Genomic DNA, 25,206 nt, shown 5'->3' on the forward strand with positions numbered 1-25,206 from the left:
TTTCTCAGAAAGCTTTGTTACATTTAGAATTGTGGAAAAACGTGACTTTTCTGCTCTCGTGGTTTCTACTTGCAGACCAGTGTCTTTCTAAGTGGACTTTCTATGGTCTAAGGTTTATATGTTAATCTTCTGTAGCAAACAGCAGCATTTGACACTCGAGAATTTTTTACAGAGGTATTAATTATTGTACTTGTCAAAGCTACCTGGGATATTTAAAAGTTGTGCGTAACAATTCTTCAGTTTTCCGAAGTCATAAAATAAAACAGCACTGTCATTTTAAGTAGAGGGGGTAGGAGAAACAATTGCCTAATGTCATATTTTCATTTCTTAAATTAATTCCTTGGATAAAAATAATTTATTTGGAAAATGGTTTACTTTTTTTATGTGGTCTAAGAAATATACTGTTCTTGTTTTGTGTAGTAACAATTCTGAGAAATGGACAGCAGCCTTTGCCAAGCTTACAAAGATGAAATCCAGTCATTGGAAGAAGAAATTAGGCTATTGACTGAAAAGTATGAAGCTAACCAACAAGAATCCGTCTCTTTTTCTGAAGAGGAGATATTAATGTCAATGTATGCCTTTTTTTTATATGTTGGATTCATACTGTTTATTTGTCAAAATTGTTTAGGATAAGCTTTTGCCTCTATGTTGGGACTTTATGTTATTCATAAAGTGCTGATCTTGTTTAGGACATGACCTATATGTGGTAAAAAGTTACAGATCATGAATAGTTGATATTTTTTTTTTACTGCCTTCTGTTGCTAGTTTGTGTTTTGGGGGGTTTTGGCTTTTTTGCTCTTCCTTTCCCCCCCCCAAAATAAAGGCAGTTGGAGTGATCAGAGCATCATAACAGCTGCCTTACTGTGTGAGCCCTGCAAAGTTGATTGCAAAGGCCGTGTTTTCCATTATGCACTGTGAAACAGATCCACACATTTACTTAATTAAAAAACTGGGAACAGGTACGGGTGTGACTAGTTATGTGCTAAAGAAGAGCTATGTTAGGGCTTTTAATTTCCACTATTTAACTGATATTCTATAGTAAATGTACACACTGTAGAAAAAACAAGCCATTCAGATGAGTAAAGGCATCATAGCTCTTTTTTGTTGTACGTTCCTCAGAATAGCTACTTGCATCTCAAGGCTAATAATGAAGGCTGTGTCTGCCTGGCAGTGAACATAAAGTATTTATGCAAGTTAGAATAGCTTACTGTTCCTAGTAATTATGCTGTAACTGAAATCTGGCTGATCTTGTTCTGAAAATCATCAGATCCCATTACAAATGCCTTTTATTTAATGGTATTGTTGTATTGATGACAAAACATGTTCTTATGTCTTGATCTTTTGTCCTTTTGATTTTTATTTTTGAATTCTAGTAATTCATTCCAGAAAGAATTTCAGAGACAATCTGGAGGACATGGATTTCCATCAGACCTGAAAGCTGAGCTGGAAAGTCTAGAAACAGATCTCTCATTTTTAATGAAATTTACTGGTATTCAGTTCACAAGTCATTGCAAGAAAACAGTGGAAAAAAGTAAGCAATTTTGTGCCCTTTACTGGTGCTAACCTGAACATACTGTTTCAGTTCGTTACATTTGCAAATGCATGTTGTAATTCTGCTTTCAACGTTAGCAGAAATAATTATTTTGAAATACAATAGAATTGTCAATAGAGAAAAAGTAGTTTCTGAGTAAATATGGTACTTTGCATACTGGGAAAGTTAAAGACTACAGTGAAGTTAGTTGTTTGGGTTTTTTTAATGAGTTTAACTTGACTTTTTAATTTATATGATGGGTGGTATCTGTGGGTACTTCAAATATCACTAATAGAAGAAATACAATAATTGTTGAATAAAATTATAATAAAGTGTTTTATTTACTTTATTTTATAACAGCTAGAAACAGAACAGTGCAGAAGCACAGATTATTGGGGAATTGCCACTCCCTGTCTTTTGAATTGGAATTCCAGCTTCTTGAAATGCAGGTAAGGATCAATGCAACCAGGCAAATGAACAAAACTTCAAATGGTATCTTGTCACTTCGATTGCCTGAGTCTCCTTAATCTAAGCCTCAGTGGGTAGTTTTCACCCTGTAACAGCTGGGCCCAACTTTTGAGTTCCATGCTCACCCAAGCAAAATAATTCTGAAGGTCGGGTTCTACATTCAGTCATGAAATTCTTACTGTGTTCTCCAGTCAGATCTCTTGTTCTGGACATGGGAAAACTCTGAACCTTTCTTCTATTGAGGAAACTGAGGAAAAGCTAAAACACTATAAACTTGAACAGTTTTCTGTTTTGTTTCTTTTTTTTTCTGTTTTCCTTTTGTTTTTGTTAAATTTGTAATAGCTTGGCTACTGTGACTAGTCATTACATGGTAGGACTGCACAGAAATTACACTATTATGGATTTTTTGCAAGGAAACTCTTTCATAAGAATCTGTTAGCACAGAATTCAGAGTGGTAAGCAATGGAAATAATCTGTTACCCCAGTTTGTAACAATGTAGCCTAACCCTGCATTTAGCCTTGAGCATGAAAATAGCCCACATGATTCATGTGGCTTGGCTAGTTTAGTGTTCATTTCTCACCTGGATGCTCCTGCAGAATGATGAAATCATCTTAGTGTCAGTGGAGCTCAGGTGAGTAACTGGATGTTAAGTATATTTACATCTGTGTTGGTGATGCTTAAATCCATTGGACCACGAGATGGCAGCACTTGTCTATGTAATCCCTGAAACCTGTGCTGCTTCAGTGTTCATGAAATCCACTATTCAGAGTAAGTGATATGTAGAATATCGAGTGTATATATTAAAAAAAAAAGCAAACAAACCAAAACAAAACCAAGCACTTGAGTTGAAAAAATATAATTTTGAGTTAATGTTTTGCATTTTTTTTTTAAATCAAAGTACATGATACCTTTAAATTACAATTTGAAAAGCAATGAAGACAATATATCAATTTATCTTAAGGTAGTAAACTTTGAATTACAAATATTTGATGCATTCGTATGGTGTGGGTTGTGGATGTGTTGTGGAAAATGGTAAATTAGTGAAGCAGACACCAATGAAGAGTACAGTTTTTAACTGTGCCACAATAGACAGGTTTTGGGTTCTATGTTTGGTGTTACATACCCAAGTCAAGAAGTGACATGAAAGGAGGTAGATGAACTTCTTATTTAGAAGTCTTCTTTTATACCTATTCTTGATGTTAACTAGTTCAGGTAGTGTTCCAAAAGCCTTGTATGGATAGTACTGATACTGCTGAAATGAAAGAAAATGTCCACATGTATAAGCTGTAGTTTAAACAATGCCATTTTAAGGATTATAGTGCTTGGCAGCATTTGTATATATTTGTCTGTTTTACATGCAAATAGATACATTTTTGTCCTCACTTGAGAAATTTCTAAAACATTGCATTCTTACTTCTCCAATCTAGACCAAAGAGAGCGTGTCTACTGTTATTACTGATCTCAGCATTACAATGGAATCTGGAGGAGATTCAGATGTGAGCAAGTTTGTGTCAAGGTAAGGTGGACTTTTTTAAAGGCAAGTTGTTGTAGGGTATATCTGATACTAAATACAGTATTGAGTTTTCATGTAAGTTGCTGGCAGTCTGTCTCTTTGTTGGGTAAATGTACTGTTAGCCCAGCCTAAACACTTCAGATCCCTTTTCTGTATCCTTCTGGAGAGAAGATGAAATGGCATGCAACTTTTGAGGCCTTAAAGGAGCTTTATGAATTCACGTTAAACAGAAACAGGTTTTGGATTATAATGAATTTTAGCTGTTAGAAATTGTTTGGTTCAGAGAAAGATATAACAAGGTAATCTCAGCAATTGCATTTTAATTTCTGTAATCAACCCTTTAACTCAGATGTGTATGTGAGTTGCAGGTCTGTAGTGTGGGTGAGTAATGGTTAAAGTGCATATCCAGAACCCCTTTCCAGTACTTGCTCGTTTATAATTCTCTGCTCACCATTCCATTGCTCTTCTATACATTGGGATTTTTTTTTACTGTTATTTTAAAGCCAGAAGAATATAATTCAAAAACCTGGAACAGTGTATTTGTACAATGGTTTAAGAAAACGTACATACTAAAATTTAAGCGCATGACTGAATGCTACTTCTTCATTATTTTTTGGAGAATGTCAACTTCTTGTGACACACAAGATGAATAATGATCAAATTATTTGTCTGCAGTATTCCTCTGTGAAATCCGCTAGCAAACTATTCTGAGACCAAATCTATTATTTGTTAATTATTATTGGGTAGTTGACTTAATCTTGTTCTTTAAGGGATGTCTTTTGGTTTATGTTTTATATTTTATCTTATTTTTTACACTTGGGGAAGGAAAGGGAAGACAAACATAGAGGTGAAAAAAAGCCCTATTGAGTTACATTACGCTTCATTAGTCTGTACTGAAAGATGAATTTTTTTGTTTTGAGGCTTTGGAATTTCCATACAAATCTACTAAAGTTAGTGATATAACAGAGAACAGTACTTGACTGCTCTCAAGCAGCAGGATTTAGAAGATGAAATTACCATCTTTCTTTAATGAGTATGTTCTAACTGCAGAAGTGTCTTGGAACTAAATAGTCATACTGGAAAGGAATGCACTGAAGTAGTGGCAGACTTTATTTCATCCTGGCTTAAGCACTGCTGTCTTGTTGCTGTTTCTTCACTACCCTGGTCTTTTTCCACATTACGCCAGTATTCATAAGCAAACATAAGTTTTCATGAATGATGCGAGTTAAGACTTTGCTGTCAATAAAGTGAGCAGTTCTTTCTCTGTAGCCTCTATTTGCACGTACCATCTGTTGCCCTTGTGCCAGTGTATATGCTCTTGAAGCCACATGGCAAATAGGATCAATGTTGTCATTTGGTTGAAAAAGTGGAGGGGCACCCAACCTTGCCCCCTTGCAGCCCCTTCAAATTTGATTTTTTCTGTTTGACTTGTCTTGCAATGTCACAGTGTTTGTTGTTGGTCTAAGACAGCAAGTATTTGGCCAAAGTGAGGCTGATATTTCCAGTGTCTTTTTTTTGACAGCAACCCACTGTTAGATTGACTTAATCTGATTGTGATCTCCTTTTATGGCTTATTTTCTCAATCCCCTTGTTAAGCTAGTTCTCACTTTGTACTTTAAATTCTGATTCCCTCTTTTTCTGCCTTAGAATCTTGATTCCTGCCTCTTCCTTTCCCTCCATTCTTGACCAGCTAAATCTGGTCTCCCTCTGTGTTATTTGTTCCTTTCAGCCTCCCTACTGGTTTCTGTCTCCTTCTTTTGCCTCCTTGGCCCATTCATGCCAAATCCATTGTCTAACTCTGTTTTCTCTACTGGCCTGGATTTTTATTCTCCTCAGCTTTCTAATTTTTTTTGGCTTCACTTTGTCATAATGCATGACAAAAAAGGGTCTTTAAGAGAACCAGGGTTAAAAACCTGGCATTCAATGGTAATTCCCAAGCACATCCTGCTTTGGAAGAAAACAGAGGAATGTTAGAACGCTTGAGCAACATGTTTTTAAAAGCAGCAAAATTCAACAGTCTGTTTTCAACCAGGTACTTCTGCAATATATAATACCTGTTTGTAAAAGATGGACCATTCCTTAAATATGTTGTGACAATAAAAAAGTATGCAAATGGAATCACAGTATTTCGTATTCTATTTTGTGATTTATTTTGAGTCCCCTTTACATCAGTTATCACTCATGTTTTACTCTTTTAGTCTTGAGGACCACAATATCTATGAAAAATCTTGTTTTCAGTCTCTTTTGGGGGTTAGTTAACTATTGCATGGATTACTTTAGCCAAATAGGAGGTTTTAGACAGTTTGGAAACTGCTGCTACTTTTTATTAACTAGTTAGATTTTGTAAGTCAGAGTGAAGAGTTTAGGAAATGTCTGCATTGTATTAGACACTGCATGGGTGAGGTATCTTGGAAGCATGAATTCTTCCCACAGCTCTAGGAGTTATTCTTTGGTTTTATATGCTAATGCAAGAAGTCTTGCATACTGCAGTGGGTTAAAATATTTTTCTTCTCTTAAAATAATGAAAGGTCTGTATTAAAGGAACCTTAAATACTTTTACAACAGTTAAATTCCTTATATACTTCTGTGTTTTGTTGATATTATTTTGTAAAAGTGAAGTGGTGTTTGGATGAAGGGCATGTGATTTTAACCTGATATTTTCTGCCTGAATATGCTTTTTGCTGGTTTTGGATGACTTCTCTGTTACATGGATGTTGGCTTTGGAGGTAGGTGTTTTCTATTCCAAGTGGATATATTTTTTTTAAGCTGGTGACATTTTGTAATGCTAAATTCTTTCCAAAAAAAAAAAAAAAAAAAAAGGCTTAGTTTTAACGTGTACTTTCTTAGTACCTTTTTATTTTATACCAAGTCATCTTGGTATTTTACTGTTTATTGTAGTTGGCTTCAGCATTAGGAATTAGGCTAACTTAGGCTAATTAGGAATTATTTTTTATGGGTAGTTTAAGTGCTATGAGACAGTTAACTGAAATGGTGCTCTTCTGCAGTTTGTGTTTTCCTTGCCAGTACAAAAAAGCATGTATGTTACGTATATCTGTTCATGCCAACATAGATTTTTTTTTTTTTTTCCCTGCCTTTCTAAACAATGAATCCAGTTTTCTATCTTAAATTTAGCCAACACTCTATCTGTACATGGGAGAAGTATATACTCAGATATAGTTGATAGACTAAGTTCTGCATTTGAAACTGGTTCTTTAAACATGTTAGCCAAAACTATCTCTTTCCGCTTGGTGATCTAGCCTCAAAAATTTTCATCTGCTCTTTCTCCTGAAGATGTATCTGAGAGGGAAAAAAATAGAAACAAACTAAAGACATAATGCTAAAACAACGTCACAAGGTTTGTGATAGTCTTTTTAATGACTTGAAAATGGATTCTCAAGAAAACTGCCAAGTTTTTAAAAAAGAATTTTAAGTATGTAGTTTTGTAACAAAGCTTTTCTTGCCCTCTTCCATGTATGTAGATTTAAAAACCATGTTACAGTATGTGCAGAATCGTGTTCACTAGACAGTGAGATATGGGCAGTCAAAAAGTCTCAATTTTTACTATAGTATGTGTAGATTTTTATATGTACATTTATGAGTTGTGGTTAAAAAGCTTTCCAGAACACAGAGCTAGTCAGCTATTGTAAATCAGTATGTGTCTACTTCCTTCCAGGGACTTAATTTTGCCTGTGCTGCCAGCATATTTTTTCATCTTGGCCTGATTCATTGGCAGCTGTGGCTGCTGTGGTAACTTCCTTTAATGATGCTGTTCTTTCCAGGCTAGGATAAAACTTGCTTGGCTTTTCTTTTATATTTTCAGTATCTGAATGAACTTAATGTATTTTTTCCAGTTTATGTTTGTGTAACGGTTTAAGGGCTGCTGTTGCTGTATGTCAGAGCTGGATCTGAGGCAGAGTTGTCCCTTGAATGACCAAAGTGACTTGGTAATACACTGTCACAACCATTCTGTTAATAACCTCAAGTTTCTGCTCTCAACTGTTCCAAAAATCCAATAAGAATAGCTAATGTTGAACTGAAAGGATGTTAAAAGTCCAATTTACATGTAGAATTTAGATCCTCTGTAACCTTTTGTAAATCAGGTATCTTCCTTCCTCAGTCGGGTTTTGTAAACTTGTAAAGTCCCGTGTTAGTAATTGAAATAAATATTTGTATTTTCAAAGCAGTGCTTTCCAGATGTATTTTGACAATAGCTAATAGTCTGTTTCATTTGACTGTGGCTTCATATCAATAATGACATGAAGCTGTTCACCCTTATGAGTAAAGAATCATGTTGCCTCAGATATTCTGACACGTAGCTTTTGTGGAATTTTGCTTTCTTTGCATTCTTATCCTGTTTCTTTAGTAAAAACTACACACCTTTTATGAGTGCTTTTTCATCCTCCCACTGACAACACTGGATGGACAGTCAGTTATTTGTCCATTTCTGTCATCTCATATTGTCTTCTTTCCTTTCTCCATCCTGATCCTTACATTACTAGAAATTCGAAGAATAAATATTTTTCTGTTGTGGTTTTCTTAAAAAGAAACCCCTCCAAGACAAACTCTTCTCCCCTCTGCCAAATCGGCTCCTCACCTGTTTTCTCTCATCTGTCTTTAATACAATTATCCCTCGTAACAGTGACTGGCCTATTTCCTACTTTACTCAGAGCTGAGAAGCTGTGTATTTAACAGTTGCCGTCACTGTGTTGTCAACAATAAAGACGTTACGGTCTGTTCAGTTCCTGATTTCTACAAACTCCCTACTGCTCTGATGGTATCTAACTTAAGTGCACAGATCTCTCAATTCAAATGATTCTAATCCAGATGGTTCTAAGGCAGATTTTTGCATGTTACTGATTTCCAGTACCTTGGTTTCCATTCTTCTATTGTTGTCCGTCTTGGCTGCCTGAGGTGACTGTAATGTTGTATTTCCACTAAATGGTTGGAAACACTAGTTTACAAATGAATTCTTCATTTTTTTCAATACCCACACTACAGATGTTTCTTCTGTTGTGATAATTATTTTTCGAATTTGAACAGTACTAATTCTTTAAGGAAAAAGTGCAAATTCTAGGCTATAGAATTGGTATGTCTGACTAGTACTGTTGGGGTGAAACAGTTTATTATTCTTTTACAGGACTGAAAAACATGGAAGTCTTTTAACATTTTTCAGAAGCCTTTCATCTTATGCTGAGTGGTATGAACATCGTAGATGCACCTTCCTGCATTTCAAGGTAGTGTCTCTCAAGCCTTTCTATATCAGTACTATGTTTAGTTCTATAAGTAGTTCATTAAGATAGAGCAATGGAGGTGAAATTAGCACTCTTTAGTGGAGTATGGGAATCTTAATTTTTGTGTGTTATGGAGAAGAGAATATTAGCTGAAGAATCTTGTGTTGTGCTCAAGGGACAATGCCCTTGCTTGGTATTTATCTTGATTTTTACCATACTTGTTGCTGTTTTCCTCAGATGGAGGGGAAAATAAGAGTATCTGTGCCTTTCTGTGGGGGAGTAAGACAGTTTTTCATTGGTACTACATTTCATTTCAAAGAGAAAAAAGCCAAAAGAAGAAATTAAGAGAAAATAACATTTGTAGTGTTTGGCATTTAAATGTTAGTTCCGGAAGACTGGATCGGTTTCTTGAAAATGTGGCAGAATTTGTTTAGACGACAGCACTTTCAGTACCAAAGTGTTTTACTTGAATGGGAAGTAAACTGTTCCTCATTCTTCACTGGAAGATAGTATTTGAACTTAGTTTTAGATTGCCATTATTTGGCTTGTTTGCTCTCTCTTTTCACTGGTTTTAAGGTAAATGGCTAATCCATGGAGTAAAATACTGATGTCTAACAGACATAGAACTTCTTATATGATGCTTAATGTTAGAGGACGATGTTTAGCCGCTTAATTGTGCATGTGTGGTTTTAGTTTAGTTTTATTTAGCTCAAGTTTTTACTGTGATTAAACTCAGCACCATCTTTACTTTTCAGCTGTCGTATGAATGGGGAACTACTTTGTCTCCTGTTTTTTGAATCTTTTGGGCCTTTGAGTTCTGTGCTAGATTAATCGATTTCAATTATCAAGTCAACCAGATTAAAGAAAAAAAGTACTAAATTCTGATAATGTTAAAAAAGAATAATCCTGTCCTCAGCTGAGTAATAAACTGATGATGTCTAATCCTGCTGGTGGTTGTATAAGGTCTTTTCTTTAATCTTGATATAGGGAAGGTAAAGCACCAAGGACTTTGTGGTGTGTGTTTTGTTTTGTTTTCCCGACTTCACTTGCTGCTTTCTGATCCTTAGATCAGCCTCATGACAGTTGCTGTGGTTTCTGGGACAGTAATTCAGTGAACTGTTGTAAATATTTCTCATTTTAAAATTCAGTACAAAAATGAAAAAAATGGAAAGGATAGGTCTGGAGATTATTTGTAAATTGCTGTATGTATCTTAAGCAGTTTTTAAAAGTGTTTGTTCACAGGTTGAGTGTAAACAACGAAGGGCTATATTCATGGCCAAAAGGTGTGTGAAGATATATTCACTTAAGACATATGTTACAAGTTTGTCAATATGACAAATAATCTTTCTAAAGGTCTTTTACTTTCCATGGACAAAGATGCTGTTGAGAAAGGCAAACCAATCTGGGAAAATATTTATCAAGTGTGATTAACTATGTGCTTATGAAGAGTTTTTGAGACCTTTTTTCTGCTAGCATTTGTAATTATTTCTTTTAGAAATAGAAGACTTCCTGAGGTAAGAGAATTAATAAAAGGGTTCAAAGATCAAATCTGACAATTCAAATAACCAGATTGCTAGCTTAATGTTCTGTAGTAATTTGAGTGAAATTGACTAGACATATCCTCTTAACATATGCATAAAAACAATTGAAGATTCTTATCCTATTAATATTCACACTTGGACAACATTAAAAAATGCGTCTGTAGTCTTCGTTTTTTTTTTTTTTTTTTCATACCTGCTTGCTAAACTTCAAGTATATAGGCAGGTAACTGTGCACAATATTGGAGAGAAGATGATTTGAGGTGGGATTTGGGGTTTCTAGCTTTTCTGTTATTTTGTTATTTAGAAGAAAATTACCCAGGCTGTTAAGTAGAAATAGATGATGCTTCTAATAGCTTTTTCACAGTGTAGTGTAAAAACAGGAAAAGTAAATTACTTTTTTTTTTTCCCTTAGTTTTGGTACTTGAGAAGGAAGGAATAATGTAGAAGTGATTGAATACTTCAAATAATAATGTGTTTAAGCAACAATTGAAAGTTTCAAGCCAAGCTGGACATCACTGTATTTCTAAAAAGCTGACTGTCACAACTAGCAGTTTTGTTGTGAGAGGTCTTCCCAGTTAACCAGAGTAATGGTTGGATGGATAACTTGAATTAATTGGAAAAGCAATTTAAAATATACATTGATTTGATTATAAGCAGCTTTCCTAGAAAGTGGGGGCAGATTTAGGTTGGTGTGAGTAGAGCAGGGTTCAGCATTAAGCATTTTGTGCTCTGCATTATATACTCCCTGACATTGTGCATAAGCAATTGTGCCTTTTTTTTTTTTTTGTACTGAAACGGGTTAGTCTACAATGTACAAGCATCACACAAACAATAAGGAATTGAGCATAGTGTTACTACCTGATGCTGCTGCTCCTCTCTTCTACTGAAAAAAATTTACAAGGTAGTGCTTTAGATAGATTTTGAAGGGGGGATGAGTGAAATGTGCCACAAGTCTTTTGTCTGGCATTACTTGTATGGCAGGTCTTACTGTATTGCCACAATAAATACTATGTCTGCGAAATGGGTTTGCATCTGCAAATAACTTTCTGATTAAGACACGCCCTTAGTCTGCAATAACGCTGAACAACTGACACATGTTGGCATTGCTGAAGAGCAGATTGTTGAATCTGATATTGATAGACAAGGAAAAAAATTCAAGTTTTATTGGAAATACAGAACAGAAATAGTGATAGGAAAAAGCAGAATGGTGTACATTCAGCTTGATGTTAGTACTGGTCACACAAATAGAAGACAAAAAAATCCCACATACTGAAGCTGTTTTCACTTGATGTTTTGATGAGTTAACTTTCTGTGAATGGGGAAAGTAAATTAAAACATCTGATAATTTATTGCCTGCATAAAGTGTTCAGAAGGTACCAGTTCTCTACTTTGGTTTGCTCACAAAATATTTAGAGCATTAATTAGCATTACTGTCAATTTTTAGTACTTAAAAAAAATATATACAACATTTTAATGTAAAATTAATAAAGTGGTAGTGGCTAGGTCTTACAATGTTTACATGTGTGTATATTACATGAATGTACATATATTTGTGTTTACACATGCAACTATTTTAACAGGAAGAGTTTTGGTGATATTTACCAATACTATCGTGACTGGAAAGAGCTTTATTTAGTAATAATGATTTGTGCTGGGAACAAGGTCAGAGGCCACTGCTTATGTAACATACTTGTAGCTGTGTTTTCTCCATCTTAGGCATTTGTCAAAAGAGGAATGAGAGAATTGTTTGCTTCTATTTTATTCTAGTATAAATTTGGCTCTAAGTTGGAATGTATTTTTACACGCTTCAGGGTTATTTTTTTACCTTTTGCTAAAAACCTGGAAATATCAAAGTCATAATATTTACATGGGAAAATTAAAACCGAGTATTGTTCTCACAGCTGGGCTTGGTTTTCTTCTCAGTTTTATTAAGACAATGGAATTTTTTGTTATACTAAATAACTTAAAATAGAAAATATTGGGGATTGCTGTGTCTTTCTTGGTTAATGGGTTCAAGGCAAAAATATTTTTGTCCTACATTTCATAATTACATCATCTTTCCAGAAAGATGGGCCCACAGTTGATCCTTGACATAGTTACTTTAAAAGTGACTGGAAGTCTCTTAGGTCTCAAAACTCTGGGTGGCAGAGCATCAGTATGTTCAGAACTAAGTGCGCAATTAATTCCCATAGTACAAGCACTAACAAATCAAGGCTTAGCTAAATAAGATAAATAAAAATAATATAAAATATCCTGTAAAATCAGTATTCTAGATGTAGTGATACATCATCATGCATTTTATGTTTAACTATTTCTACAAATTAGGAATCTATACTAGCTTCAAAATTAGTACAAAGTTCATCTGGTAATAGTAAATAGCTCACTTTTGGCATTCATTTGTCTGAAAGTTTACAACTGTGGTAGGTATTTGGGGAGAGAAACTGAAAATGAACGTCAGAAATGTATAGCTGTGTAAGTAAAAACTTTGTGTCCTGTATCAATTATGTCTCATTTTAGGCCAACTGACTGCACACATTGATTTGTGTTTCTAATACACGGCATGGTTTAAAGTAGTTGAGTGAAATGATGCATGAAGTTAACACTATTTTAAGATTAATGATAGAATCAACTTTTCTTTATCATTTAAAGATGTCATTTGATTTTCCCTAATGAGCGAAAGTATTGTTTTACAAGGGTAATTCTCTTTATTTGCACTGGCATCTAGCTGAAATCTTACTTATTTACAGGTAAAAACATTAATTCAGCTATGCTATGATTTATATTGTCACATTTCCTTGTCAAGAAAAAGCAATGGAACAAGGCTCAGTCTACATTATCAGTTAATAACAAAGACACTTGGAGTCATACTATGCTGTACTTTGATCATCGTGTTAAAATGGGTGGCTGGTGTGGCAAAAATGACTCTTGCGAGTACAGTTGAGTAAAATTTATGTATTTCAATTAAAAATACCTTGTGTAAAAATACATATATAATATATATATATACACACACACTCTTGGATCGTAGGAGGAGTTTTAACAGATTTTTGAAAAGTTCCACTTGCTATGTTGCTTGGTACAATGAGCCTAAATAGGAATTACTCTCATTTTCCACAAACCACTTTTTTAAGGAATCTTTAATGAAGTTAGGTTTTGAGAAGTTCTGTTTCTGAACATAGCATTCTTTTGTATGCAGCTTCATCCAATACATTTCAGATTTAAAAAGTGGGATTGGAATTAAGATGTACATTTCCTCTGTAGCTTGCTCAAGGAATGTTTTGCATTTATCTGAGATTAGTACGTAGTGATCGTTCTGAGTACTGGTGAAGAATGTCAACAAGCAGTTACTTGTGCGACTTTACCTACACATAAAGAATATGTGGTGGAATAAAAGTCGAGAAGATGTGTGTGTATATATGTAATTTTACATTATAATTAAGATAAAAGATTCTGAAAGCGGGGATGACATTTAACTCCTAAATAAAGTGGCTGGTTTGAAACGGTTATTTCAGAGAAGAACCATGTTTCAACATAGTAAAAGTTTCTGGGTATGCAGGGAAAAGGGCATTAGTGAGGGAGAGGATATAAACATGTAAACAGAGGAAAAAGAATGAGCTTTTGTTACTATGTTTAAGTTTTGGCATGTATAATTACATAAGCAGTGGCTAGTAGTATGTTCCTACAGGCAGTGTTCTCAAGCAGGAAAAAGCATTCACGTGCTTTGCCAAGAGGATTGGGTTGCCTTCCATCCTTATCTCATCCATTTGTGTGCGGATGTAACGTGTGTTATTGGATTTGCAGAATGTGTCATCGGTGATTGTAGTAATATTGTTGTACTGCAAAACAAAACAATTTTAATAAATAAATATACATATATACACACCCAATATGCTGAAGAATTTTCAAACTTAGTTTTATTCCTCTTGCCCTCCCATTTTATTGTTATTGGGATTGATTTGTGTATACTTTAGATACATAGGAATCAAGTGTCTTCAAAGCAGTCAATGAGCTGATAAGCCATTTGAGGTTGTTATTTATGTTTGGAATGTATTGCTGATAAAAGACTATTGCTTATCTTTCCTATTTCCTATCCTCGATGTACAGAAACTAATGAGGGTGATCAGCTAACAAACAACTTCCGAGTTTCTGTATGATTGTGGCCGTGCAGACTGGAGATAAATTGTTTTATTTGGAGAAGCATTGTACAACTGTAGCACCACTGCAGCGTGAACTGTTTTAAAAGATGGTGAGTTTAGTTTGTAGTATGTAACTAGTAGAATGGTAAGGAAATATTTAAAAAATACCTGAAGGTGAAGAATACGCAGACTTTCTGGTAAGTTAAGAGGAACAGATTCCAGCGCGTTATGTCCCAAGTAGAGGTAGGCCAAATTTGTCAGCTTCTAATAGAAAGAAAGAGAGATTATTAATGCCGATATCACTGGAGGTTAAGTAATTTGTGCCCGTTACAAGACATCGGTATTTTCTTCCAGTCACATAGAGAGTGTGTAAAGCTATCCAACACAAAACATACTTTTGCTGTGAATATTGAATTCTATTGTATCAAGAAGCTCGGAACAAGCCTGTGTATTGGAAATGTCAGTGCCAGATTATTGGTTATAAAACCTGAGACCACTAGAAAGCTATATCCTTCTTTGTTAGTACTTATGTGGTCCTCACTATTGTATTTGAGCCATCAATTTTTGAAGTGAGTTTTTCATTGCATGTAAGAGAGAAAGGAAGTAGGTAAAATACTTCATAGAAAATTTTTTTTGTATGGACAACAGGAGAGCGCGAGTGCGCAAAGGACTATTATTCCCTAGTGCCTTAAAAACAGAACAAGAGGTGGAAAGCTTCTTCATCGTTGTTTCTTAGATTACAAAAAATACAGAAAACTTCATTCGCTGGTATACTGGATAGTCTAGTTACTAATTTAATTTACTTTGGTTACCCGAATTATTGTCTTTTACTTACCTTGAAAGCATTTGCTTTGATTCCCCTGCTCTTGATTCTGTTTTGGTTTGCATTGAATGTTGTTAGTTTGGGAGGCAGAGCAGGAAGTTTCAGAAGTCGATTTTCAGCAAGAGAAAGTTCTTCCAATAACAGAAGCTTTGAAAAGGCTCCATCTTCTATTTCTTCTATCCTATTTCCACTAAAATCAATTCTTCTCAAGGTAGCTTTGAACAAAAGAAATGGAAATCTAAGTATTGAATTTATAATTACATAGTGCGTGAAGCTTCTGTAGTGGTATATGTTGAAAGTTACTGTCTGCACCATCCTAATTGTGATCTAAAAAAGGAAATACTATTAAAATATGTATAAAATCCACATTTTAATTTCGTCACGGTCTGAAATAAAAAAAAAAAGGGGGGGGGGGAGGTACTCCTTCCTTTTTTTTTCACCTCTCCTAGAGAAAACATTATTTCAGATATTAATAGAATTTGTCATTTTGTAGAGTGAGATAGCTGAGAGAGATTCAAATGGGTCATTTGAAGGAAAAATAATACCTGGTCATTTAAGACTGGCTGGGGTGCAGAGTTAAATTTTATTTTTAGTGATCTGCTCTTTCTCAGATTGTATGGGAATATTAAGATGGATACATGAGGCAAAATGGGTTTCCATGTTGCCTGCATAGTTCCTGTCATAATAGAAGCATTGAATTAAACAAGTAATAAACATAATGAAATCTAGCAATGTATTAATTAGATCTTATTTTGGTTATCTTGGCATACTATTATGGGACAACAGCTTCAAATATACAATCGGGTAAACAAATTAAAATTTGAGCATTACTTACGAATGTCAGCAAAATCTGAGACTGCTATCCTTTTTATTTTGTTAAATCGTGCATAGAGATACGCTGTTTCCTTTGGCAGTGGGGGTACAGCTTCGATATCTATTTCTTCGCAGTACACTGATCCGCTTAAACACACGCAGAGCAGACAAGTGGGTAAATCTGGAAGCAAATTATTTTGAGTAGACAGAAATTATTCAACTACCTTAAGCTTAAATATTCAAAACAGAAATATAAGAAATAACAGATATATAAGCTTAAATATTCAAATCAGTTGATCTTAGTTCAGTTTCATTGTTTAATTGGCTTAGGCTCTTGTGAATATAACAACTGCACCTCTGTAATCATGTTAAATATTGTCTTTAGAACTGTTCCTTTAAGAAGAGAAATCCATGCAGGAGAAACACCTAGCAGTGCACACCTTTGGTACTGTAATTGGATTGGAGCATTTCTGGCTGGGTCATGTACACTCTGTGTTATTTCAAGTTACTCTTTTGTCAAATCCTTTTTATAAAACTCTAGCAATTATGTTTATATAATTACTTTAGGCATTCTGTTCCTGTGTTTTTACTGAGGTTTTTTATAGCTGTTATTTTTTTAATGCAGCTTAAACCCGTGATGGCGTGTCACATATAACAAATATGGCTTTCAATCCAGTTTCATTGCCACTGCTATCCCATCTGTTTTCTATATTGTGAGATTTTTTTTATTAGCTTCCAAATTGCTCTGTCTGTCATACAGACAGTGCTCTCATACTGCTAGGTAGTTTGTTATCACTATGGAGCAAAATAGGATCTTCCACAACCACTGAAGAGTTACAGAAGTAGCCAGTTAATACTGGGAAGCCAACCCAGGGTGTATAGTAGAGTACTGTGGAGAATGGAATTGAGATGTTGAGCTTTAGCTTTGTGAATATTACTGTTCGTTAGACTTCAGAGTTCTGCCTTGTTTGCCTTTTTTGATTTAGTGTTTTGTTTGTCATATGATAGAGTAGGAAATGGAAAATGGTTGTGAAACAATCTTGTCACTATTTAAAAGGCAACAGTTCTTATGCTTGTCTATGACTAGAAGCTCTGGTGCTCTTACAGATTTTGTTCCGCTTCTCATGGGGGCTTGTTGACAGAGGCTATTTGGTGATGACTAACCTGAATTAAAACTTTGGAGACTGACACTCCAGTGGCTTGCTGAATCATCAGTTATTTTTTGAAGCTTATGTCACAGATACACCCCAAATATGTGTTTGTGGGTTTGTTGTTTTTTTTTTTTTTTTTAAAGCTCTGGCAGACAGAAACATTGCTCCTTTCACATTTAGACAGCATTGTGACTCATTAGAAGAAATCTGGATATACACCTCAGAGCCTGTAGGAAACTTAGGCTAGTGAAGAATGTTCCTCATGTATTTTAACTGTTGACCTGATAATCAGGTGTAAACTGTGAGTACTGCCAGTTCTTCAAATAAATCTATTGAAATAATTTAAGCACATCATATTTCATCGTGACTTGGTTAAACTGTGGAACTTACTGGGGTGTGTATTTTGTTTTTCTTGGTTGTATTGCCTAACTTGCTTGGGTACATGTCTACAGCAAATATGACTGGATGAGTCTGTAGTTTCTTATAAGCTGTGCTTTGTGTATTTGGAGTTTTCCTGAGGATTCTTTAAATTTTTTCTTCTTGCTCCATCAGAAGTTAGAAGACTTTTCATAGGAGAAAGGAAAGATATTAATAAATGAAAATATCAGTTCTATATCCCTTATTATAATTTGTATATTAAATTTTCATATTAAAATATGTTTTTTAGAAGACCTTAAAAGTTAGTGTATTCAGATAAATTAACTTACTTGTATCCTTTGTTGGTGCTACATTGCGTTCGCTGTCATCCCCTTGCAGTCTTAGGGAAGTGTCAAGAGAAACATTTGTTCCCTCCTTTGTGTGAGAGCAATGTTATTTTAAAAAACAAACAGCAAACAAAAAAGCACAGAGTATTACAAGGATCTCAAGTAGCACATTTTTCAAAATGAGCCTCCTACAACATACTTCCTTGTGACATGTAATTTTTAAGATCATGTTTCTTATCCAGCATATCAGAGTAGATATATCATCCCTTTTGTACATGAGCTATTCACTTTGAAAGGCAAGAAGGGAAGATGGTGCTACGAGTGTTCTTTAGAAAGGTGAAGTTCTTTAGGAAAGAACAGTAAATACAAAATAAAAATAGAAAAAAATAGACTATGTGGTGGGGAAGGAATATCTAAGTGATGGGTGTCTCCAAAAACTTGGAGTTGTGAATATAGAAGATTTTGCATATCATACCAAATGTGATAGGATTCTTGAGAATGTAAGTTATTTTTTTTGTTTTACTTAAATAATCTCAGTAAAATAACATTTCCTTGTGTTTAAAGTTATTTGGAATTCCCTGTTGAGACAGTCATTGTATCTTTTCCACTGCAGGACAACTTAGTTTATAAATATTTTTCTTTTGGGTATTGGCTGCAATTTAGCAATTCATTGGCATTAACTGCACTTAAGTCTGTTTCAAGACCTGGGCTGCTAACAGAAAGGGCCTTTTGTGATGCAGAGAATGGTAGTCAGGTTTTCATTGAATACCATAGGAATTTTAAATAATTGCATACTATTTCTAGAACTATGGTGTGTAAACAATGGGTTATGCTATGATTTGCGTGTATGAAAGTTAAGGAGATTTTTAGGTTGACAGTGGCAATTGTGCTTGGCCAGCATAATTAATTTTCTGTTTTGATGGAGAATAGTTGTAGGACAGAGTAAAACAATATGCTTTTTGGTCTTTGTGACTATTAAAAACACATGGGGAAGAGTACATTATCGGGTGTGGAAGATGTTTTTCTTTCATCAGGCTTAAGAATCAGGCCATGGCAAGAGTACAGACCCCTGGTGAAGAGTGCTGCTTACGCACTGCAAGTGCTCATGATTTCTTTTTTTTTTTTTTAAATCTAATTCAATCCTTCCCTACCACCCACCAGTCATGTAGCACACAGATAGTTCATCTACTAGGGCAATGTAAAAATAACGTTATCTGTCAAGTTACTTTTGATACTAACTTTTTTTTATTTAGCATTTGGTTGCTTTTGTATATTTTACTGTGGGAAATTCTTGTATTCTGCAAAATAAAACCCTCAAGCTTGACAGAATGCCTGAGAAACAAATATCTTGGCCAGCCTCTGTCATTTTGACCCTTTTTTAGCCTGTGAATCATCCATCCCTTGGCTGTTCCCTGCATCTGTCTAGCCAGCCTATGGCTTTTTTGCTTCTTGTTTTTGTGTAGCATTAGGGTTAGGTTAGTTTATTCTAGTAGGACCTTTATACCCAAGTTAGAATGCTGGCGACAGTTTAGCAGTTGTTGCATGAAACTTCTGTGCAGGGAAAGAGCTTTTGCAGTGTTTGGTGTAGAGAAGCTGGGGGGTATGAGCTGAAGAGCTGGACTCAAAAAAGCAGCAAATCTTATAGAAGGTTTCTGCAAAAATGTTTAGCTTGCATCCATATGTTGACGAGGCGTGTGAAGATGTGGCCCTTGACTGAGGTATCCGTGCCAGTAGAGACTTCGGTATAGATGGACTTATAATAGAACAATTGCTCTTCTGTTGTAGTTTGGCTCATAAGGGACATTTTTAATATGCTTGTATGAAAAACTTGTTTGCTGACATAGTACATGTGTACCAGGTGTAGATTTCTAGTACAGTATCCTTCTGGAAGTGTGATCTAGGACAGAGTATGCATGTGAGTTCTTTGCAGAATTTTAATTTATGCAAGTGGGAAATGTCAACAAAAAATAAAACTGATTGCTTGCAGAATACTGTTAAAGCCACAGAATTAAACAACAGATCCCACTTCCCCCTCCCCCTCAAACAAAAGACCAACCTACTAAACAAAAAAATGTAGCATAAACAGTATTTCCTGGTCAGCTATAAAAATTCATTTGGATTATGACTACAGAAAGTTAATTACTTGCATATGGAGGGAATGCACTGAAGGAATACTAGCCTACTTACATAATTAAATTCCACCTGCACCTTGCACTTTACTCCACAGACATGAGTTACCCATACAAAACCACATTAACATTAATGTTTATAGCACACAAAGGTCCATAAAGTTGATAATTTATATTAAATGGAATTAATTAGTCCAAGTATAAGACAGTGTCTATTGGATGATTCCATTGTGGAAATTAAGATTTCAGGTTTTTAAGCTTCTCTTATTTTTATTAAGGGCTGGGGTGGCTGCGCTTTCAAATAATAATAATTGTAATACATTTTGCTTGTCTGACTTTTTCATTAGTAGAAGACTAAAGTTCACTTCATGTTGTTGATTGCTAACACAAATGTTTCTTCTGTTTTTTTCACTATAAATCTTTTTTTCTTACTATGTGTTCAAGCACACAGTAAGGAGTTAATTTTGTCATGTGAGAGAGATTTCTGACTGGGCATGTTTGAGGAAACTGTTGGCATGTATTTCAATTACAGTTAACACTTCATATTCTGGGAGCTAGCATGTGTGCAACAAATGAATAGAAAAATTGTTTGTACATTCCATGATTTAACTTGGGAATACTGGAACTTGTATATACGTATTGGTTGCACATAAGGAACTAATTTATTATTTTGCAATGAAAATATGTCATTGGAGAGCTGACCTGATGGAAATTATGACTGATTGCATTCCTAGAATTATCCTAAGCAGAACTGTTGGCCTGCAGAAGACCTTTAGTTTACGGCTCTGCCAGCGCACACTTTGATTAGTCTGGCACATTTGTTGGCACCATTTCCTTCTAGGTATTGTCCTTGTTATTTTTACTGAAACAGTAGTGTATTCTTATTAGAACAATTTTAGTAATGAATGGAATCTGATGATGTGCCCAACTAGTTAACGTTTTTAGTATTAACAAACAAACAAAAAAACCCCAAACAAAAAACCAAAAGCTCCACCTTAGCTGTGAATGGATAGCCACCTAATAGTTAAGGGTAATTTAAATAGTATTCTTTTCATTGGTTTATTAAACTTATTACTTCACCACTGTGGCAGGTGTCGGATTTTAAAATAACTTAGATGCTTTTTAATATAAATATATAGCTGCTATTTTTGGTCTATCAGTGGAAAGCTATAATTTAAGTAGAATTGGGAAAATATATAAAAGGTATACGGAAGTGATTTTTTTATGTAAGTGCTGCAATTTTTTACTTATTATATTTTTGTCTTTTTTTTTTGTTTCTTGTTTATCAGACTAAGTTATTGTAACAAGCATGGCTAATATTAATGAAAACTTCCTTGAATTTATTAATACTTAGTTGTTACCGCTTTGTTTGGATATGTGGTATTTTCCTTGGCAGCTAGTCTTGGGGCAGTCATTGTTAGTTTTTCTTCCTGATCAATGTTGTATCTGGTCCTCTACATGTGTAACATTTAGGTCCTACCAGGGGCAGTCTGAACAGAGGTCCCTGTCAGCTGAGGCTCTTGCACTTCATTTAACTCTCATCTGGTTTTGTGTCCCCTGCTTAAGTGTTTAAATTAACAGGCACGTATGTGGAGCACACAGCTCAGAGTTCAGAACTGACCATTTGGGGGTGCTGGTGAGTGCCGTGAGGCATAATCTTTATCGCTACCTTTGGGACGCTCAAAGTGTTAATAATGTAGGTGACTACCATAAGACTGGATGTTCTGTCGTGGTTCAGGGCTGCTAAACTCTGGAGCTGCAAAAAACCCAAACGCCCACCCCTGAGAACCAGGGCAAAAAGATTGATAGTTTGGGAAGTCAAAAGAGAAACTGTGGTTTATGCTGGCAGGTTATGTCCAATTAAAAGTACCGTTTCAAGTATTATTTTGATATATATAAAAAAACCCTAAATAAAATCACCCTCTCTGTTTTTAAGGAAATTTACTTTGTTAATACAGTGTTACTCAAATATGCTAATATATTTCATTCTTGAAACTTAGTAAGCATTCTTCTTTGTAAAATCTTGTCTTTTGTGGGTTTCTCAAACTGTAGCAAGGGTAGTATTTTTGTGGTTTTAATTTGAGTGTCTTTCCGTGCGTCTGAAACCATTGTATGTTTTTCTGTTATTATAAGAGTTTTCCATAACACTCACATGCATGTAACGCCTTATTCAATGCTTAGCAGTTAAAAATATTAAAAACATAAATATTAAAATACCTTTCTTATATCCTCGGGTTGCATTTCATAATCTTGCTGGATCAGGCTTCCCATGGCAACATCTGTATCATGTTCATAAAACCGGAGTGATTCTTGCTGTATAGGTGGTGCTGACTTCATCAAGGGTACAAACACAAACAACAGAAAAGTAGCCTGCAAAGTCTTCATTCTTGCACGGAACAGTGCAGCTGGCTTTCACTGAGCTGGTGAAGGTCTGCTCGTGTGTTGGCTATGGAGAATACTTTCTTTGGGACTGGAAATGAAAATGCAATCCGTCAAAACAATATTTAAAGCCTAGAGGACTAGTTGGCAGGGATTTCTAACGCATAAGGAACATGGAACAACTTTTAACTCTTGATATCCTTTAATTAGACTGTAGCATCATAAAAACTGTTCTTAACATGAAAAGAAACTAGGAAATAATAAACAACATTTCCCAAATAATAAGGAAAATATTATCTTAACTGCATTACTTGTTTCCCAGTGTGTTATTTTTGTTAATAGCAGAGGATTTTGTAAAGCATTTTGTGAAACATTTGGTATGTGTGCAGCTGAACTAATTAAAACTAGAGAAGCTCAAATGCATTTTTCTTGGTTGTCAAAATAATGTTTTTTCAAACCTAAATGCTCTATAACAATCTCTCATTTTCTTTGTTAAGAGAAGATAACACCACCTGAATATTTTACAGGTTGCACACTTTTCAGGCAGGGGGAGGAGGCTACAAACTTAATCTTTAAAACATTTTAAATACACATGCCATACTTTTTAGAATAAATCTTAACATAGCTTTTTTTTTCATGTTTGCTGTAATTAACCATTTTATTTAAGCTTTAGGTTGATATACCTTTAGGAAAAAAAAAAAGTCCACCTACCGTTTTAGCAGATTCAAAGTTCTTCTGTGATTGTCATAAAACCAGGTATCCTTATTTATATGTTAACCTGAAGTAAGTTGGTAAAAGAGTAAAGTTATGAATTGTTGAAATGAATGCTCATTCGAAGTTTGACAGTCTTAAATGTGCTTTCCATGGGGTAGAAACTGCTTTGCCAGCATTCTGTCCCTAGGGTGAGAGGTAATATCCTGGAGCAGGGGGGTTGTACTTTGACTAACGTTTGTGAATGTTCAGTCTGCCTGGCTCATCCTGCTTTAGATACTACTTGTTAAAACAGTAGCTTTCTGCTTTGTGATCATTTACTCTTCAGAATTGCTAAGGCTTTTTCTGTAAATCAAACAATAATTGTGCAAACTAGAGGTCTATAATAAGGCATATGTTATCCATTTTGTTTAATGGTTTAGCTGAGAGACAAAGCAGCTGCTTTCTGACTGAGATGGAGGTAGAGCCAAAACATACGTATACCATATTAGTCACATTTTATGAGTAATAAAATGTTTCATTACAAGTTGTATATGTTTAGGGAAGTTTCACCTAACTATGAAATGGAAACTTTTCAGTCTGAAGAGTTCTTTTTCAGAATTGTGTGTGTATGTGTTGAGATTTTTCAGACAAGTAATTAATGTCTAAATGCTTCATTAAATTGTGAAACCAATTTTTCAATAAAGTTCTGTGTTGGTTCTATAGGTAACTTAGTAAACACTGTCCAGGTGTAGAATTTCCATCTGAACTACAAGCAGCAGTTTTCTGGATATCTGATGCATTTCTTCCTCCCCCATCCTTTTCCTTATTATGTATTTTTGGCAGTCAGCACAAATGGGAGCCAGATGACCAACTTGAAAGTTTACAAAGTAGCTTTTTTGAGTATTTAAAAAGTATGTGGCAATAAAATCTATTGGGATTATAGTCAGACTTACATTTCTCTTTCATTTTCATTACCTGTTTGGTTGTTTTCTTGCAAGTGCTGCTTTGTTTAAAAAACAGATGTCTGTAGTAAATCTGCAAACTGGAGAGTGGCTACAGCCATTTGCTCTCCAACTTTTTTCCAGTTTCTAATCAGTACCACTTTCTGAACTCACTAGGATTAAAAAAAAAGGTTTTAATTTAACTCGTATGCAAATTAAGCAATGCCATAGTCTGGACTTGGAGCTTGCTCTAGGATAATGATTTTGCTGTAAATATATAGCTGAAATGTAAAGGGCAGAGTCTCAATCATGGAAGCGGGACTCTGAATTGCTGGTTGCTGTTCTGCTGGAACAATAGGAACAGCAACAATTTTCAAGTGGCACGGTTGGTAAGGCGATTTCTGCTGTAGGACACAGGAACTTTCAGTTGGAAATTTTGTATGTGATGGAAAAGGGTGGATTTGCTGAGGAAGGGACAAAAAAGTTGCAGTGTCAATACCATCTTAACCATCCCTCAAGGTTCCATGCACATTTCAGAAGGACAGCAGCTCTGCTTTGTACATGCACCCACCACCCCCCAGCTGAGATTTCGTCTGTCTCTGAGGCATCCAAGTTTCTCCAATGTTTGAATATAATCAAAAGATAAAAGCTTGAAGGGATAAGTATTAAGTGTTGAAGCAGAAAGCATGATATAAAGTATTAAACATATTTGTTATATTTTTATGTTAATTTTTTTTTTTTAAGTACTGAAATCCTAGATTTCACAGCTATGTGTATGGGATATCTTGGGAATAGCTTAGTTTTTTCCTTATATATGATGATTTTTTAGAATGGGGGAAAGTTGCTAGATAAATAAGGCCTTGAAAATTTGCCTTCATGCAAGAAAGCTCTTCTGCAAAAGAAGAGGCTCTGTAGTGTTAGAAGACTTTAGTAACAGCTTCCGCAGAAACCATTTTCAAAAGTCTGTGTTCATCAGGGTCACAAGGTTTCAGTGGTATGCTGACCACAAAAACATTGTGTAATGTATGTACTCATTGTTATCCAAGCACTTTTAAGAAACTCATGAACAGTTACAAATACCTTTGAAAAGTGGTATGTTAAGTAATTACTTTGGCATGATGTCATCAAGGTTTACCTTACGGCATAGTTTTA

The 25,206-nt window shown here is 34.9% G+C and overlaps 2 protein-coding genes across 2 annotated transcripts in view; one reads left to right on the forward strand and one right to left on the reverse strand.

Moving 5' to 3' along the window:
• CENPP (centromere protein P) overlaps window positions 1–25,206 on the forward strand; it is a 136,322-nt gene that overhangs the window by 1,668 nt on the left and 109,448 nt on the right. Inside the window, exons 2-6 of the mRNA XM_005508881.4 lie at window positions 421–572; window positions 1,374–1,531; window positions 1,892–1,980; window positions 3,428–3,516; window positions 8,651–8,747. Of these exons, the coding sequence (XP_005508938.3) occupies window positions 436–572; window positions 1,374–1,531; window positions 1,892–1,980; window positions 3,428–3,516; window positions 8,651–8,747 (570 nt within the window). The 5' untranslated portion in view covers window positions 421–435. The remainder of the gene's footprint in view (window positions 1–420; window positions 573–1,373; window positions 1,532–1,891; window positions 1,981–3,427; window positions 3,517–8,650; window positions 8,748–25,206) is intronic.
• OGN (osteoglycin) lies at window positions 11,419–23,445 on the reverse strand. Its single transcript, XM_005508877.3, has 7 exons — window positions 23,132–23,445; window positions 22,259–22,511; window positions 17,916–18,000; window positions 16,080–16,238; window positions 15,257–15,459; window positions 14,590–14,685; window positions 11,419–14,121 (listed from the first exon to the last, which is right to left on the reverse strand). Exons 2-7 carry the CDS (start codon window positions 22,424–22,426, stop codon window positions 13,951–13,953), a joined length of 882 nt encoding a protein of 293 aa, XP_005508934.2. The 5' UTR covers window positions 22,427–22,511; window positions 23,132–23,445; the 3' UTR covers window positions 11,419–13,950.

This window comes from Columba livia, chromosome 10 (genome assembly GCF_036013475.1).
Source record: "Columba livia isolate bColLiv1 breed racing homer chromosome 10, bColLiv1.pat.W.v2, whole genome shotgun sequence".
Classification (NCBI taxonomy): domain Eukaryota; kingdom Metazoa; phylum Chordata; class Aves; order Columbiformes; family Columbidae; genus Columba; species Columba livia.